This window comes from Strix aluco, chromosome 10 (assembly GCF_031877795.1).
Source record: "Strix aluco isolate bStrAlu1 chromosome 10, bStrAlu1.hap1, whole genome shotgun sequence".
NCBI classification, from domain to species: domain Eukaryota; kingdom Metazoa; phylum Chordata; class Aves; order Strigiformes; family Strigidae; genus Strix; species Strix aluco.
In genome coordinates, this window is record NC_133940.1 from 9,081,939 (window position 1) to 9,099,526 (window position 17,588).

The 17,588-nt window shown below is 38.2% G+C and overlaps 1 protein-coding gene across 6 annotated transcripts in view; it reads right to left on the minus strand.

Moving 5' to 3' along the window:
* The window catches only part of TBC1D8B (TBC1 domain family member 8B), a 38,652-nt gene that overhangs the window by 6,132 nt on the left and 14,932 nt on the right, over positions 1 to 17,588 (minus strand). For 4 of the 6 annotated variants that reach the window (XM_074835170.1, XM_074835169.1, XM_074835168.1 and 1 more), the window contains exons 4-13: positions 17,114 to 17,339; positions 15,945 to 16,185; positions 14,314 to 14,521; positions 12,557 to 12,721; positions 11,068 to 11,217; positions 7,544 to 7,694; positions 5,990 to 6,204; positions 5,425 to 5,542; positions 4,433 to 4,718; positions 2,596 to 2,725 (exon numbers count right to left, since the gene is read on the minus strand). In XM_074835170.1, coding sequence (XP_074691271.1) covers positions 2,596 to 2,725; positions 4,433 to 4,718; positions 5,425 to 5,542; positions 5,990 to 6,204; positions 7,544 to 7,694; positions 11,068 to 11,217; positions 12,557 to 12,721; positions 14,314 to 14,521; positions 15,945 to 16,185; positions 17,114 to 17,339 — 1,890 coding nt within the window. Of the gene's footprint in view, positions 1 to 2,579; positions 2,726 to 4,432; positions 4,719 to 5,424; positions 5,543 to 5,989; positions 6,205 to 7,543; positions 7,695 to 11,067; positions 11,218 to 12,556; positions 12,722 to 14,313; positions 14,522 to 15,944; positions 16,186 to 17,113; positions 17,340 to 17,588 lie in introns of those variants that run through there. The other 2 variants (XR_012624594.1, XR_012624595.1) reach the window with 2 other exon arrangements.

Consider the following 17,588-nt stretch of genomic DNA (forward strand, 5'->3'; position numbering starts at 1 on the left):
TAACCACGATCACCATGCACCATGTGCACAACTGGTTCTAATAACAAACTCTGAGGACAATTGAGGGATAAATGATCAAATTAGGCAGGACTTTCAGAAGTTTTTCAACAGTGTGTTTTGTTCCCATTTTCAGTAATGTACTTTAAACTAGGTATTAAAAACTGCACCACAGTCATAAAGAGTCCAAGCACATGAGCTCTGAGGAAAGGTTAAAGGAACTGGTTGTGTTGAATCTAGAAAAGAAAAGATCACAGTTCAAAGGGTAAATGATGAACAACCACCTAATGGCAACAAGGAATTGCAGAGAAAACTGCAATTGCCTATCCTCAACAGTGCTTTATGAGCATCCAAGAGGAACTAGACTGGATATTTTCTGACAATGACAGAGAAACCCTACAATAGGCTAAAGTATTTGCAGATTTTCTTTTTAACAACATTAGACATTTTTCAAGGAGGTATGCTGGACAGGGAGCTGAACTAGATGACCTGTGCAGTTCTCTTCCAGAACTGTATTTCTATGTTCCTGTGAAGGCCACGACCAGCCTAGTTCTGACTTGGAACAAAGAGGAAGCAGAGAGAAATTGCATCTCTGAATCATAACTCATTCACTGGTCTGGCTTCTGGGCACTGGTATTGTGCAACGGCCTCAGCAACAATATAAACAAGATGTATAATCTAATTCTGAATTAGTGTGATGTGATAAAATGTAACACGCTCTTTCATTCTCTAGTTAAACGTGACTTCTTCATACCTGATTAGACGGCCAAAGAATGAGTCTGGCATTTGTGCCTGAGTCATAAAGGCACGAAACTGAACATCATTTTAAAATTCAACTCCATATCTTTTCACTTAATCTCACTTATCTTGTGAACACCCATGCGAAGCAACAGCATCACAAAGAACATCTCTGTTCACTTATTCATGATTTGTAACTAGATCTATCTGCAGAATGACAACTTCCCATTGCAGCAATCGTCCCATTTTGAAATTTGTTTTATTTCCACAGTGATACGAAAATAAAACCCTTCAGCAGAACAGAATTGTGTTGAAACTGTCTGGTCAAAATGGGAAGCAGGAAATTGACTCTCACTTTGTATCAGCAGTTCTCAAACAAGGGGTTGTGACACTTATCAGCACTGAAGAAATTCAGTTTCAACTGAAGAAAAAAATTTGCATCCAGAAAACAGGTTATGAGATAGAAATGGGGATACGGGCCTAGGAACAGGGCTGCCAACTTGCAAGTGGGAGATTCAGGTTCAAGGATCTGCCCAAATCAATGTTCAAAAGCCATACCATGGCAGAGGCTATTGCTTTGCTCCAGGCACCTGCCTGCAAAGCCAGGGGAAGAAGAAAGGGAGTTTCTTTTGCTTTGTCTTTCAGTAATGATTCCATCTCTGGGAAAGCTTCAGCTTACACTTCAGAATGCAATATAGAGCACTTCATTATTTATCATCTCTGTTCTTTATTCTGCAAATATTCATCCTCACTGTGAGATCTCACCATGACAAGACGCATAATAGTTTGCAACTATTCTTACAAGAATCTTAAAGTGTTCTACAAGCATGACTCTTCAGTATAACATCTTGTGAAACAATACTGATAGCCCAACGTTATAAAGACACTGCAAGAAAACTTACATTTCTGATTCCTGTCTTTGTTCAGCCCACTAAAGGCAAAGCCCTCTTCTCAGTAAAAATCAAAAGAGACAGTTCTAAATTACACAAATTACAGCTAGTTAATCTTTTCTGAGTCGAGGCCAGGGCATTTTTCCAAAAGAGATGTATTGGGGATCTTTCACTAGAAACATATGATTGAGAATCAGTAAAGTAAAAAAAAAAAAAAAAGTATCACATAGCTTAAAATAACTAGCTAATAGAAAAACCAAAATGTGAACAAATCTTTTCTCTCAACTTGCCTTTCACTTCAGGTGGGCTGAGCAGAAACCTATCTACAAATGGATTAATACCATGATACAAATCATGCCAATGAAGGAAATGCCTCATGAAAATCTGAGAACAAAAGTTAGAAGGAGAATCTAGACCTATTTCCTCCGCAGTGCAGAGCTGCAAAGTTAGACACTGCAGAAATCAAACTTGCAAATTGGAAGAAAGTGCTAAAAGATCATAACTAGTCTTTCTCACCCAACATATCTCTAAACAGTCATTAAACCCATACAATGAACTACTCAAGTACACAGTTTCCTGCACAGGTTGTTATGAAATGTTACTGCAATGTGCAGTAATAAGTCTCAAATTAGTAAATGCAAGAACCATTTCTGCTGTACTTTGTCATTTAGTTGACATATTAAAAAAGTAAATGAGGGATGGCAGTACATGACCTATGATGGAACAGCACTCAGGACAGCCCAGCAAGCACTTCCAGGCAGTTAAAAAACCAAACCAATACAAAAACAAACCTATGCCATAACCTGTAAGGTTTTCAGTGAGGCTCAACAAAATACAGAGCCCAGTTTCTAGACAAAATTAGGCAGATTTTCTACTCTGGTTTGTACAATGCAGCTGCACTATTTTTAAGGTAGCCCATGCAATGTAAACACTGCATGGTATGTGAAAACATACCCACAAGAACACATACTTCATTCGACTCTCGGATCAGATCAGTAATGTCCACTTTTGGATGGTCACTCTTTGTATCGCTGAGGCTGGAGCCCTGCTGCACAGCTGGAGGCAAAGGACTGTCTTTGTTAGTGACACTGTCAAAAAATCTGCACAAAGCAAACACACGAGAAATCAGTAGGAACCAGTTTATCACAACAGAACAATAACATTAGCAACTACTGAATAAAAAGTGCGCAGAGAATGGGAAATAGCAAAGAATATCAGCATGAGTAGCACAAATATGCTGTAATAGTAACAAAGATAAACAAATGTGGGAACCACCTATCCAGAGAAGGTTGTAGAGCTTCTAGCCTTGGGATTTTTTTAAGACCCAGCTAGACGATACCATGGTTGATGTGATCTAGTGCTAGCAGTAATCCTCTTTTGAGTGGGAAGTTAGACTAGAGACTTGCCAAGGTCCCTTCCACTCAGCATTTCCCTGGTCCTCTAATCCACCTAGTAAGGTTGTACTACATAACTGGGAGAGAGGAAAAGAGGCTTGTCCTGAACTGTGACTGAGGCAGTCTTAATTCCCTCAGATGCATAAATCAAGACATGCCTGATCTGCACCTATTCATCATACCTACATAACCAGCTTAAACAGATCCATTATGGAGGCTGGCCAATTCCTTTGCCAGCATCGAGGAAGATATATCTGCAGACTGATAGCTTCCTTTTTCTTGAGAAGAGGCAAACTACTGTAATCATTTTTTCAATAGACCAGCATGCTGCAGGCTGGATTAACTGTGCAACATAAGTATTACAGCCAGATAAAATGTTGAAAGCAAAAGTTCAAAAGGAGTTCATAATAATCATCAAAATCTTGGGTGTCAAGTAGAAACAGCAGTTTGTTATTAATTATTAAATTAAATCAATTAATGAATTTAAAATTTCATTACACTTCTAGATTTTAAATTTTAATATATTTAAACTGGGTGAATATGCTCTTACTGTTAGGTTTTTTTAAGTGTTAGTATTTAAATGAGTACAGCTAGGTTTTACAATAAATACCAGGCTGCATGGTCTCTTATAATAAAAATTACATTTTCCTCACTAATTCTGTAGCTCCTACCCTATTCAAACATGCAACACTTGAAAGTCTCACTAAAAGGAAATTCTTATTATCAGTTCTTAATAGTCATAACTTGGTACTCCTATAGCACAGTCACTTTGTTGTTTTAGTACCCACAATACACAATCACAGCAACAACAGAATTTAGGTAAGTAGTGAAGCAAAAACCGTGCAAGTTTTGCTTGCAGTACATCAATTTAAGATGCATTTTATGTTGAATATTTGAATTTATTCTTAAAATGCTAATATAGAACAAACATCTCGTCATGATTGTCCTCATCGCTTTTTTTTTTTTTGGACTTATTTCAATTTTAAGACCTTAGCAACAGAGGAGCCAGAAGCCTTTTAAACCACAAGAACAAGCTGTAGAATATGTTGTCAGTAAGTTAATGCCCAAACAGTTTGGAACAGTCTTAGTGTGCTCTAGATTACCCCATGATTGAGGAAAGCCACCTCCTATAAGTGATATAAATTCCAGGCAAAAAACACACTGCTTTTACTTTAAAATACAAAAAATGGCAATGCTTTTAGAAGAACTTTATTGGAGGATGGGATTTTCAGAGGATCCAGGCACACTTTACAGCCACCCCTTCCAGAATTTCAGCCTCAGGTGAACACTTGATTCCTCTGAAGCCTTTGGAAGTCTTGACCAAATGTCTTCCCAGCTGCCCCAAAATTACTTATCTACTTGTAATTATAGTAGCTGCTACGCAGCCCCTAAGAATAACAGTTACACTGATACCTGTTGAGAACAGTGACTGCTTCTGCATCATCCTTACAAGTCAGCAACTTCTCCATGTTGTATTCCAGCACTGCGAGACCCAGCTGCAAGATTGCCTTTATTCCATCATAGAAGAAACAGTCCACCACATTGACTGCACTTTCAATAGGCAGCACGCTGATAAAAAGGGTAAGGAACCAGGAGAGAGAGACCGAGGAGAAAAAAGTCATGTCCGACATGTGGTCTGTCAACTGAGGCAGATGAACTCTGATGAGCTCCTCAAACACTGCCTGATCTACCAAGGCACCTGCAGGGAAAGGATAACAAAACCACCACCCAAATCTTAATACAGAGAAGCATACTTTTCTCAGAGCATCGGCCAGAAATAAAGCCCCTGTCCTAATGCAACTTTGTCCTAAAAGCAAACACAGGCCTAGCTGCATGGAACACAGGCTTCGTTCCCTGTGCTGGAAGCTACGTACTCTATGCAATCGTCCAGAGCCTTGCTGAAGGCTGTAAAGTGTGTTAGCACTTTTGGGGGTGCGTGGCTACTTCCAGTGATTCTCCTGTCAGCCAATACACCCTTCTCTGCAATTAGAGAGAAACTTCACATCCAATTTTCCTCTAGCATATACACCTGCAAGTACTGAGTATGAGATCAAAGACTAAATCTGGACCTGGAGTAACTCTTTTTCCTTTATTTAAGCTGGCTAAGTTTCAAATAAGTAGTATGAATTGCAGTTATAATTCCAAAAGAACAATATAATAGTCTAACTGGCTACTTCCTGAGTAGTTATGCCTAGAGTAATGACAATATCTAAAAACATATCCACTCCTGCTTAAGAAGGAGCCTTGGGACACTCTCTGTAACTTCCACTTTCTACTGCAAGTACTGAAACAAATGCAACAGCTTCTCTCCACTGTTCCACCTTCCGCTCACTCCTTACATTTGTTCTTAAAGAATGATCATTTACATTCAATTCTAGATAGATAAAAAGACAGACGGATGTTACCAATGATTCGACGATTAAAATAATCGGGTAGCATCCTTTCACACACAGCAACCAAAAGCCAGAATGCTTCCTCCTCTTTAGCATAGAGCAGAAGTACTGATGTCAAAATATTCATTGCCTGTAACATTTAAACAGGAAAAGAAGCATTTATGAGGAAAGATGGTGAAAACACAACTGTTGTCATTTGTTAAAATTTGTATTCTGAAAGCACTTTACAGCACGTTTTTAGAGTGCTGGGATAACCTACAGCTGTATCCAGTGTAAGACTTTTACCTCTGTATTATTAAATACAGAGCATAGTATTCAAACTACTTAAAATATTTTTAAGTGCTAAAAATATAGTAAGAATGCAAAGGCACATATGAAGTGGACATGACAGCATTTATCAATAAATTCAAGTACAATGTAAAAACTCATGTTACACAGTGGGATGAAATAAAGTAAGTGAACCACTGAGCAAGAAACCATTACATATTTATGTGATTGATTTTATAAGGTGCCACTATACTGCCATCATGAGCTAATATTTAGACAACCAACACTAAGAGTCTCAAAACTGTTGTACCTGACAATATCCAATTTGGGGATTCCTGTACGCATAAGCTGTAAGAACTCTCCTGAGTGCAGAAATTCCCGTGTCACTTTGAAAAGCAGGATGCTCAGGTAAGGAGCGACGTAAATCTCGTTCAATTTCATCAGTAGCTAAAGTGCAGGTTCCTAAGGACTTTTCCACCAACTCAGTGTAATAACCAGGGTTGGACGCCATGACGTTTACAGCACCTGCCAATACATTGTATTGCATAGTATTAGAGAACAACAGTCAAGTATCTACATGATTGTCTGTAATTTGTATAAAAATTTTTGGTGTCTACTGAGGTACCTCATGAATCTCCAGATGTTACTGCAGTAATGTATCAGACTAATTCTACTGAAATTAATGGACTTACTCTGAAATGAAAACAGAAAAGCAAACTAAAATAAGGCTTGGAGGAAATCTAAGTCACTTTCCATTATAAAGTTGATTTTTACTTTTTTGTTGCATTGGGGGCAGGGGAAGCTTCCTTTCACCTACAGTTTTGCCCAAGTTTTCTGGCAAACACAATACCTTTCCACATGTAGAGCTGGGAACAGATTAGAAAAAACTAGGCAAAGGACTGATATTTACCTAATTAATTCCATAACTTTTATGTCAACACCTTCCAAGACAGAGATATCAGTCTGGTATAGCAGAAGTGTAAATGCCCATGTAAAACTCAAAGAACACTAGTAAAGATAAATCCATGTTCACATGTCCTCAAAGGAACTACCATACAGTAGGCTGAATGAAGAGTATAAAATGCATTTGTTACAATAAACAGATCTTCTGGAAGAGCAGAAAGCTCTACCCAGGGGAACACAGTGAGTACAGCTAGTGGAAAAGGTCCTGGGTGGCTCCTCAAAATCTGCAGCTCGTTTTCTGAATCTGACACAGGCTTCCTGTTGACCCCACTCAAGTCAGCGGCTGCTGCTTTTCTAAGTGTTTCAGTGAATAGAAATAGAAAGCACAGAGGTGCTGTAAAGCAGTGTCTTAAATCCCTGGGCCCCCATTTCCTCAAGTTAAGTGCTCTGATACAGGTGTGTTCTACAGAAGAAAGCCACAAAAGCACACTCGGAGCTTTGGAAAGAGATTCCATGTGTGTAAGAAAATCCACAATTCCTGTACATCTCACTCTTTAAACCAAGCAACAGCACATAGCAAAGAGCTGCCAATAACTGGGGCCAAATTCTCTTTTTTTTGTGTCTGGTAATGCTATCCTCTCAGAAAGCTTAAATCAAAACGACTGAAACACAGGCTCACAAACATACTTTCCTTTTAGCGAGTAAAGAATGGAACAGCATGTATTCATATTGCTATTTTTCAATTAAGCTTGTTGTAAAAGAAGCAGATGCAGGTTTAGTTTGAATCAATGCAAAACAAAATAATAGACAAAGTTATCATTTTAAAGTGTCTTTCCTCAGAAAAATTTACATAAATTGCCAAAGGTAAGAGCATTTTTTGTCAGACTATGTTCAGTCAGTAACTAGAACATCCATACAGTAGAGTTCACAAAATGGATCAATTATACTTGCTACGCAATACCTGAGAAGAGTAGCCAGAGCTCTCCTCTTAATGCCTCTGGGATCCCTCTTACAACGAGGTCTCGAGTCTTCTTTGTTCGAAACATACTGACACCATGTCCTCGCTCGACAAAGAGGATGTTCCAGGACTGTTCTTTCATTTTTTCTTTCAACTATGAAAAGCAGAAGACAAGCATTAAGTATACTGGAAGATTTTCCTCAGGTTTCAGAGAACAGAACCAAATTTTGCTCTCAGTTATATTCATATAAACTGGAAATGACAACATTGGCGTCTGTATTGATATGTGAAATGGGTGCTGATGCAAATCAGAGCAAAATCTAACCTGTGCATAGTATCAGTTTGGCATACAATGCAATCTCCTACATGACCTACTATTCTTTAAAGTATATTATTACAAGAATGTCTATACCAGATCAGACAAAAGGTAAAGAAATCTAATCCAGTATCCCATCTGACAGAAACACGTGCCACAGGACAGTAAGATCAAGCAAACACCTGCAAAATCCTCCTCCATCCTCCAGCAAATAGAAGCGCAGGCACCTCCTCAGCAGAGACAATCTCTGAATTTAACAACACACAGCATATTTTTCCCTGCAAATTGCTTTCTGAACTCAGACAAACCTGCCACCTTCTAACTTCACTTGAAGCCCCCTTGTTGCTGTATTAAGACAGCCAACAATCACTCCCTTTCACCTTTTTCAAGCCACTTCTAAAATCAACTATTTCTTTACATCCTACTTGAGAATGATTCCAACCCATAAATGGCAATAACTGTATGCAGGGTGGATTTTCATCTTCAGAGAATCATATAATGCTTTGGGTTGGAAGGGACCTTAAAGCTCACCTAGTTCCAACCCCCCTGCCATGGGCAGGGACACCTTCCACTAGCCCAGGTTGCTCAAAGCCCCGTCCAACCTGGCCTTGAACCCTTCCAGGGAGGGGGCAGCCACAGCTTCTCTGGGCAACCTGTGCCAGTGTCTCAGTACCCTCACAGGGAAGAATTTCTTCCTTATATCTAATCTAAATCTACCCTCTTTCAGTTTAAAACCGTTACCCCTCATCCTATCCCTACACCCCCTGATCAAGAGTCCCTCCCCACCTTTCCTGCAGCCCCCTTTAAGTACAGGAAGGCCGCTATAAGGTCTCCCCAGAGCCTTCTCTTCTCCAGGCTGAACAACCCCAACTCTCTCAGCTTGTTATTACAAAATACATTTTCTTTTTAGCAAGTAAAGAGGCTTTGCTGAAACTGATTGTCCCCTGAAACAGCATGTATTCTATCATTATTTTAAATCAAGTCATCACCATCTATTTATTATGTTTTATTGTTCACTATTCAGCTAAACTTTTTTTTTTTTTTTTTTTTTTTTTAAATCAATAGGTAGACAGCCCCATTTTTTACCTCTGGATTGAACCATTTGCAGCTTTGGCATCACATCAACAAAAACTACATAATTATCAAAGGACCACAAAGTACTAGAGATTTAAAGGGAGTGAATGAACAGTGATAAAGAGCAAGACAGCTAACCAGTGCGAGGTGCAACTGTGCAGACAAATTCTGCCATCATAGTTCTCCCGAGGCATGCCAAAAATGCACTGCCAGCATAATGGATAAGAAAATTCAACATTTTATATAATTCCTATGGCAAAAACTTAGAGGTACATTAAAACTCCCTCTTGGAAATAGCTGAAGAAGAATCTTGCATGTAAACATATATATATATGTGTATGACACATACATACAAACAAATCTGCCTGTTGTAACTTGAGCCAATTTTAAAGTGTCCCATTTTTGTTGCTGCTTTGTGATAAACAGCATAATGTTTCCTTGGTAAAGGGTAAATCAATAGAAGGAGGGTGAAGAGAAGGTTCAGATTGCTTATGTATGGTGGCAGGTTTCTCTGTGCTAATTTGAGAGCTCCACCAAACAAACTATGAGAAAAAGTACTTGGCCATGATGGTGAAACGAAACCAAGCAACGATTACTTGCAAAGGCAACTCACTGTCACAGACACATGTTTAATTACTCTGATAAATTAACATATTTCAATCTCAACATGTCTATGAACTGTTCTTTGTAACAGCAATAAAAATGTACTAACTCTGTTACAGATTAAATAATATCCCACAAACTCAACAGGCATAACAGGTTGCTTCCTTTTTTTGATTCATCATGCTTTGTTGCATTATATCAGTTGACAGATTTGGAACAGAATGCCTAAAAACGGTGGAAAGCACACAGAGGGATGGCATGACATCAGTGTCCTTATTCTCCCACAGTTTCCCAATCTTTTCTCAGTTTATTTACATAAGCTCCAAATAGCACTAGGAGAGAATCAATACTCAGGAAAATTTGCAGGAGAATGAAGCTGGATTAAGGAGGGGAACTAATAGCTTAAAACACTTATGCCTATATAAGTTTTACATTTAATCAAGTATTTATCAATCAGATAGAACATTTTTACAAACTAGCAATTTCTGTCAACACAGAAGATAAGAGTATATGCATCTGAACTTCAGCAGGACAGCCACATAAGTAAAACCTGCTTCACAAAATGGAAACTGGCAAAAATTTCCTATTCAGACAAAATTGAAGTTACAGGCATTTTGCCTGCAGAGTAGGAGGTGGAGACGATAGAAACAGTGAAATAGATCCTTTGTAAAGTACAAGGTTACTAATAAACTATTGAGTATGAACCTAAAATGCAATTCAATTTCTCTGAAGCAAAGCAACCGATGATCAGGCACTCCAACTCACGAGGCTCCAGGGCTGAGAGAGGGTGAACATTGCTGCTACATTTTCTGTACATGCAGCAGAAAGATTTAACATTGTTAAAGCAATTAAAGGTGCCTAAAGGAAAAGTAGATTTTGTCCACTTTTCGTTCAACATACCATAAAAAGCAGAACTTAAAATCTGGATTCCCTTTTCTCCTGACCAAAGGGTGTTTATTTTCTGATAGTTCTAATATCAGAATTCCGTATCTTAATTTACTTGGTTCTGCTGAAAGACTTAACTTTAAAATAAAACCTTTCTGTCGTCTTGCACACACTATGGAGAAGCAAAAATAGGATGTCCTACTGCAAAAACAATAAAGAAACATTGTCCAGAGCATAACTTTGTTAGACAGAAGTGCAAAAGAATGAAGCAAAGAAGAAATGAAGTCAATTTCTTGATAACATTCTCCTTGCCTCCAAAGAGTTTGTAGTGACTTTGTATCTTGACAATTCAGATAGATATGAAACACTATCACTATCACAAAATAAACAGCCAACTCTTCCCTGAGGAGTGGAAGAGCAGGAGGTATTAGTTCCACGAAGATAAGGCGTATCATTATTAAACAAGATAAGCAGAAAATTGAACGGAGCCACGAAGAAGCACCCTGTGGACTCCAAATACAGAAAATGCAGATGAAAGAAGATTGGCAAAGCCCCAAAGGAAATCAGCAGCCTTGCTGGAATACATTTTGAATACACTTCAGTCCTTTCCAATTAGATTCCAAAAACTGTTAGCCATTCTATCCCTTACCATTTTAGAGTCTAGATTCTCAGCATCCTGAGGATGGTAGACAGTCATTAGGGCTTCTGTACCGACAGTTTTGCTGTTATCTCTCTGACCCATCTTTGACGGTCCCGCATCAAAATCCTTTGGACTGTCAGAGGTAGAACTAGCTGCAACCTTGAAAAAAAATTTAACAGTGCTAGTTATAAATGCCAAACAATCCTTCGAGAAGTAGCACTGATACCAGAAACCGTTTTGCTTCTAGAGCATCATTATTTATTATATTAAGTTACAGGTACCAGATACAGACTTCCAAAATAAATTAAAACCAGCAATCCCTGCTCTTCACAGCTGGGCTTTCAGGAGGCTGCACTTGAAAAAAAAAAATTAAAATCTCTACAGCCAAAAACTTAATTATGAAAGGACAAATATTCATAATGAGAACTGTAATAGATAGGGAGGCCTGACCATCCGTCACCACTGAATTCATAAGAAAAACATTCATTTAAACAGAGCCATATACTGAACTATACAGAAATGCCAAGAGCATTTAAAAACCAGCATTAGAACCTGGATTGTTTTTCAAAACCTGATGGAAAACAAAGTAAAAGAACCCAAACCAGAATGCATTCACAGTAACACCATTGTTTAACACATTCTCTTTCATATGGGCACAGTTATTTATTTTTCCACACCTTAAAACCAGAGGGACATGACTTAGCCTGGTATGCCAAAATAATGCAGATATAACCTGAAATAAGGTAATATAAAAGGGAACGAACACCCCTGAGCAGCAGACCATAACACTCAGGTCTCCCAAGGCTGTGCTGTACCTTATCAGCTGAGCATTTCTGCTGATATCAAACTATCTTGCTTTTATTTCTCATTTTTGCTTTTTAAACCTTAAGAATCAAAATTTCAAGATTTTCTGATATACTAATTATTGTCTACCAAAAGGCATTTATTTGTACACTTCTCCACTCTTACAACGGTCACTTTAGAGGCTACTCCAGCTGATTCTATTTAAATTTTTTTCAGGGGAAAATCTTCACAGAAAAGATACAGCAACTATAATAAGCAATGCTTGTTAGGGCTGTTTTGTCATTGCTTTCTTATTTCTCATGCATGAAACTACACATACAGACTTCTTCACATCTAGAAACAACCTTATAATCATTCCATCAACTTTCCAAGTCAAATCGTCAGCTGGCAAGAAGTGACACAGCTACACATAATTTTACATCACACTGGTGGACTTTTGTTTTAATGTGAAAGGTCTGAAGGCGAGAGATGGGAACTTGATCTTTTTAAAGAGAAAAAACATAGATTTAGACAACTTGAAATCTAGAGGTACAGCAGACATTGTTACCCATCTTGTATCCAGATTCAGGCTCAAATATAAATGTATTGCATTACACAGCAAAACACTGACAACGATACGTAAACTCTTAGTAAGACTACACAAACTTATTCCTAGGAACAGGTAGTAAGAAACTAGAATTAGCAGAGCAGTTACCTCAGTATTTATGTGTTGTGGACTTGAAGTTGCATTGCATTTCATTCTGAGCTTTGCCACAAGCTGTTCGAAATCTCTAACCTCCGTGAAACGAAAAGCTGTTTTGCCTTTGGTACTAATGCTGACTCCTCTGTTGGCTGCATCCCCCTTATCCACCCCTATGACCTACAGAAGCAAGGATACAGAAATTAGGCAACAAGTTTTACTAGCTTATTTCTGAAAGAGAAAACCTGTTAAAAATACATGTGTAGGTGAGTAGTATGAAGCACCACATAAGCAGAATCAGTAACACAAGTAACAAACTCATTACTTTTAAAGCTCAGTGGTCTGGAGCTATTTTAGCACAAGGTAATAAGTATTATGCAATAGATTTTCAACAGAGTACCAAAAATCTTTGGAAAGGTTTTCCCAGCTGCAAGCACTGAGCTTATTTGAAAATCTTGCCACCTCCTACCTGCTGAAGCTGTTACTTTTTTTCTTACCATATGAAAGCAGACACAACATGGCTTTTGCAAGTAATCAAATGAAACAAGTTTCACAAGAATGAATTTCCACTGAGAATACCCTTTCAAAGACAGCTGTCACATCACATGGCAGCTGGAGCTGATTTTAATTGCTGTGATGGAACAGTTACAGATTAGAGAAGTTAATAATGCACTTTAATAATGCACATACAAGTGAGACAATCATGAATAGCTAGACGGACTGCCATTGCTGATGCTTTTACATTGTTACAGGTTAAGAATGAAAGACCACTTAACTCTGCAGTACTGTAGAACAAATAGTGAGGGCCTGACAACCCACAAGAACATATTTAGAGTCAGCTCCTTTAAACAGCCTCTTCTTGTTTTTCACAGGTTGTGGAAGTCTCTATTGTTTGCAGGACTATTTATAGAGGATCATATAAAATGCTTTACCTGGGTGGGGAACACCGAGTGTATTGCTGAAATTATCTCAGCTCACCCCCCCTCTGTCAGGTGTTTTATGTCAGGCCATAGGTACACAGGATATACAGAGCAATTACAGAACCTGGTTAATTTTGAGGCTGTTGTAAAATATGTCTAGGTGCTGACAAAAAGCTTTTAACACTGGAAGCCTAAACTGTGGCAATGTCCCAGATCACGGGAAGTCAAGAGAGGGATGGAGAAGGGTTTGTTTTATCAGAAGTTACTCCACAGTCTAGCTATAGTACTCTATAGATATATGAATGCTGTGTCCCTTGCAATACAGTCCTTATTTGGTGTGTTGAGACTATCAGCTGTAATGGCATCAATACTTGTTCACTGATGACCGTCAATGGAATTTCCTGACTTTTGAACAGACAGCACTGCTCAACTGCTACAAAAAGAATTACACTACTGAGCTAAGAAACACTGCAGAGCGATTACTAATCTTCAAGATGCTCTACACTAATTCTTTACTTTTTATCTTGAGAATCTGTCATGAAGTCAACTTCAAGAATTAAGCATTAGCTTTTTCATTTTAAAAAAGTATTAAAAAAATCTGTATTCTGCACCCAGCTACAGAAATCAGAGCAAACAGAAAAAGGGAAAGAGGATACAGGGAACAAAGCTGAAACATGAAAGCAGTTCTATAAACCTACAAACAGAATTCCTACATGTGGTATCCACGGTAGGAAAAAATACATAACATTGAGTAAAGTAAGCAGATTCTAATGAAAATTTGCTAAACTGGCATTAAACTACACAAGGGCAAAACTTCTAGTATAACTGGCTCTGTCTTGCAGTTTGCATTACCTCTCTTAACGGAATGATTACACTGCACAGGCTGCCATCCTGGCTAGCAAAGCAGATGTAGTTTTCTGAAATGCACATTTTTCCATGGGTGTTGTAATGACTGAAAGGAACCCATAAGAAGCACTCATGAACTTCCTTCAAGGTCTCTTCTTTGGGTAGCCTGAAGAATGCACTAAACTGTTCACTGTGGGCACGGCTCTCCAGGCCTCTAGGTTAAAAACAAAACAAAAAATGGGGTAGGAGAGAGAAAAGAAAAATAAGTTTAAAATGCCTTTACAAATACCAAAATTAAAAATACCTTGGGAAAAGCCTGTAAATCATCATGCTCTCCCATAATCCATGGGGTCAATCTGGAGGGTTCTATGTTTTGCTTGAAGAGGCCACAAAGGGCAGGACCACACCCATCTATATACACCCACTTAACAAAATTACTTCATTAAACAGGAATAGATTCCAGCATGTTCTTACACAGTGAAAAGCACTTTGCCAAATCAAGGCCTACAGGTAGTGCAGAAAAACATACTAATAGCCTAATCTGTTCTGTTACCCCACCCATCAGAATAGTCTGCTTAAACCTAGAACAAGTTTTTGCTTGACAGAGGGTTAATTAGCTAGAAATGTAGCACATGTTGTAAACATCTGCCGGGGGCTAATTCTTCACAGGTAACTGCAACCAGAAACAATGTTTTGGTTGTAGAGCAACATCCCTCCAGCATTGCTACCAAACTGAGGTATCAATTAGCCAGGAAATAAACCAGGTTTTACTATCAGTGTACTATAAATAGATTTTTTTCTTAAATCACAGGTACATGGAGCTTTAAGTAGGAACAATTATTAGAAAAATGCTTTATCATAATTTCTGATTTGCAGACAAAGAATTAGTCCCTTTATGTGAATTCAAATTACCTAACAACAGACTTGCTTTTCGTGGTTACTTTTCGACAGTAAATAGCTGTGGTCCACATATCAAAACCTGAACATTTCAGTAAGGATTTGGACAGTGCCCTGAAGAAAAGGCAACATTTGCTTCAACAGAAACCTGAACTGAAGAGAAACTATAAAATTACAAGAAATAATCACACACGTTCCTTGAGAAAGAAGGACTCCAACCATCAGGTTACTTTCATACACATCTTTTCTACTGCCTAAAATACTGCCATAAATAAGGAAAGCCATACACCCATCTGCAACTCATTGATTTTATCACCCATCTCCAGTGGCAGAAAAGCCAGGCAGTTATTATTTACACATTTATTAAATGATTTATTCTCCACCTTCTCCTTCCTCATCAGTCTCTCTGGAGACACTGCAGCTTCATTCTTAATTTTCTAATCCTAAATGCTGCTAGAATGCTGTTTAAAAATTCAAACCGCTACAAAACCTATAGTTGAAGATCTGCTCTGAAGATTTGATCACTTCCTGTCTTCATGTAGACATCTGATACTGCAAAGTAACAACAAATTACAATGCCTCACATTGTTTTGATCCTAAATTTTAATGGGACACTTGTTTAAGGGAACACCAGCTTTGCTGACATCTACTTACCTCCTTCAGACAAGGACTCTCTTCCCCTTTGCCTAAAAAAGTCTATCTCTGGGCCCAGAGCAGATAGACCCTAAGTAATATATTACCTCTTGGTGATCTGCAGGGGGTCATGAAGGACTAGATCATTTTCAAATGTCTCTTTGTCAAAAAGTCTTCTAACAGCATAGTTTGCCAGCTGCTCCATGAGAAGGAACGTTTCACTAATGTGTAAAAACATGGAAAAATAGTGATCTTCCCCACGGGAGCACACATGAATGCTCTCTGTCAGAATCACATTGGAAGTCTTCTCAAGTTTTGATATTTCATCCCAGGAGATAATAAGTTTTACTGAAAATACAAATATAAGCAGATGTGAGTAACTTCTTGTTAGCTGCTACCCTCATATTAAAAAAGAAAAGTAGTAGTCAACAGCACCAATAAAAGATAATTAAGTGATATAGTTAAATGATAAACACTTGGAAAGGGCTACAAACTCACAAGCACAAAAACCACTATCTCACAATTCCTATAAAATAATTCCATTAGAAAGAATTTTATAGACAGAAAAACATTAAAGACACACCATGTATGAAAATACAAGCTTACATCACCTTTTCTTCGCTGTCATGTGAAACTGCAAATTGCAAACAAACACCATCATATAAGCTACCCCACTTCAACGGTTTACCAATAGGGCGTCTTGAAGTAAATTGATCATTTAGAGGAACCATGCCCATTAGGTATGACATTCCCCAATACAAATGAAAATTAGCTCAGAAAAGATCCTACTTTCTTTAAGTTTTCTAGTTTTCACATATATACAGTTACAGCTCACATTCTTAGAAGCATTTGTTTGGACAATTCAAACTAATGTTACACAGAAAAAAAAAAGACGTGCAATTATCACCAGTGCATAGTGCACCCATGTGAAATATTAAGTCCGTGTGTGAAGAGATAACTGCAATCCTCACAGACTGAATTAATATGCAGCATGAACTAAAGATGACAGACAACTTTTAGTTACAGTCAACTGTAACAGGTCTGCCTTCTCTTTGAAGCTTATGTAGAGGAAGAAAACTAATGGACATTGTGCAGCAAGTTACACAAATGTATTAATTTCCATAAGGTATTTTATGTTTGCAGTTTTTTCTATCCTACGTTGACATCTGTTCACATGGCAAAATAACTTCCTTATGACACAGGAAAAATTCTTCCACGTCTGAAAGATATGTAGTAAAATATGAATGGACTAGGCTTAGTATTGAGGTTTACTTACTTTCTGCTCCCAGCAAAAATGAGTAAAAGCTAAGGAAGTTGGTACTAAGATACAGCCACCCTTGACAGGGCACTCTGCCTTTCCAATAACTGCATGAGTAATAGGTAACCAACTTCTCCTGCTCTGGTAACCCAAAACACTTTTCAAACTTCATAAGACCTTCACGAAACTTCTCAGGATCTTCTTCCTTTACAAAAGAACCTTTTCCTTCTTCAGCAATCAAACCCTAAAACAAAAGAACCAGTTACTTTACATATGCATCCACGTGGGTGGGTGTCATATATGCACCTGCATACACACAGTGCAGCACTCTCCTAATAGGACAGTAAGTTCTAGAACAGGAATAATAGTCTTGAGGATCAAAACACAGGTCACAAATCAAATGTGCTATTTCAGACTCATCCACCAAGTCTCTCACACAACTCAGGCAAGACCTACATTCCCTGATCTCCTCTTCTGAAATAGATACATTTTC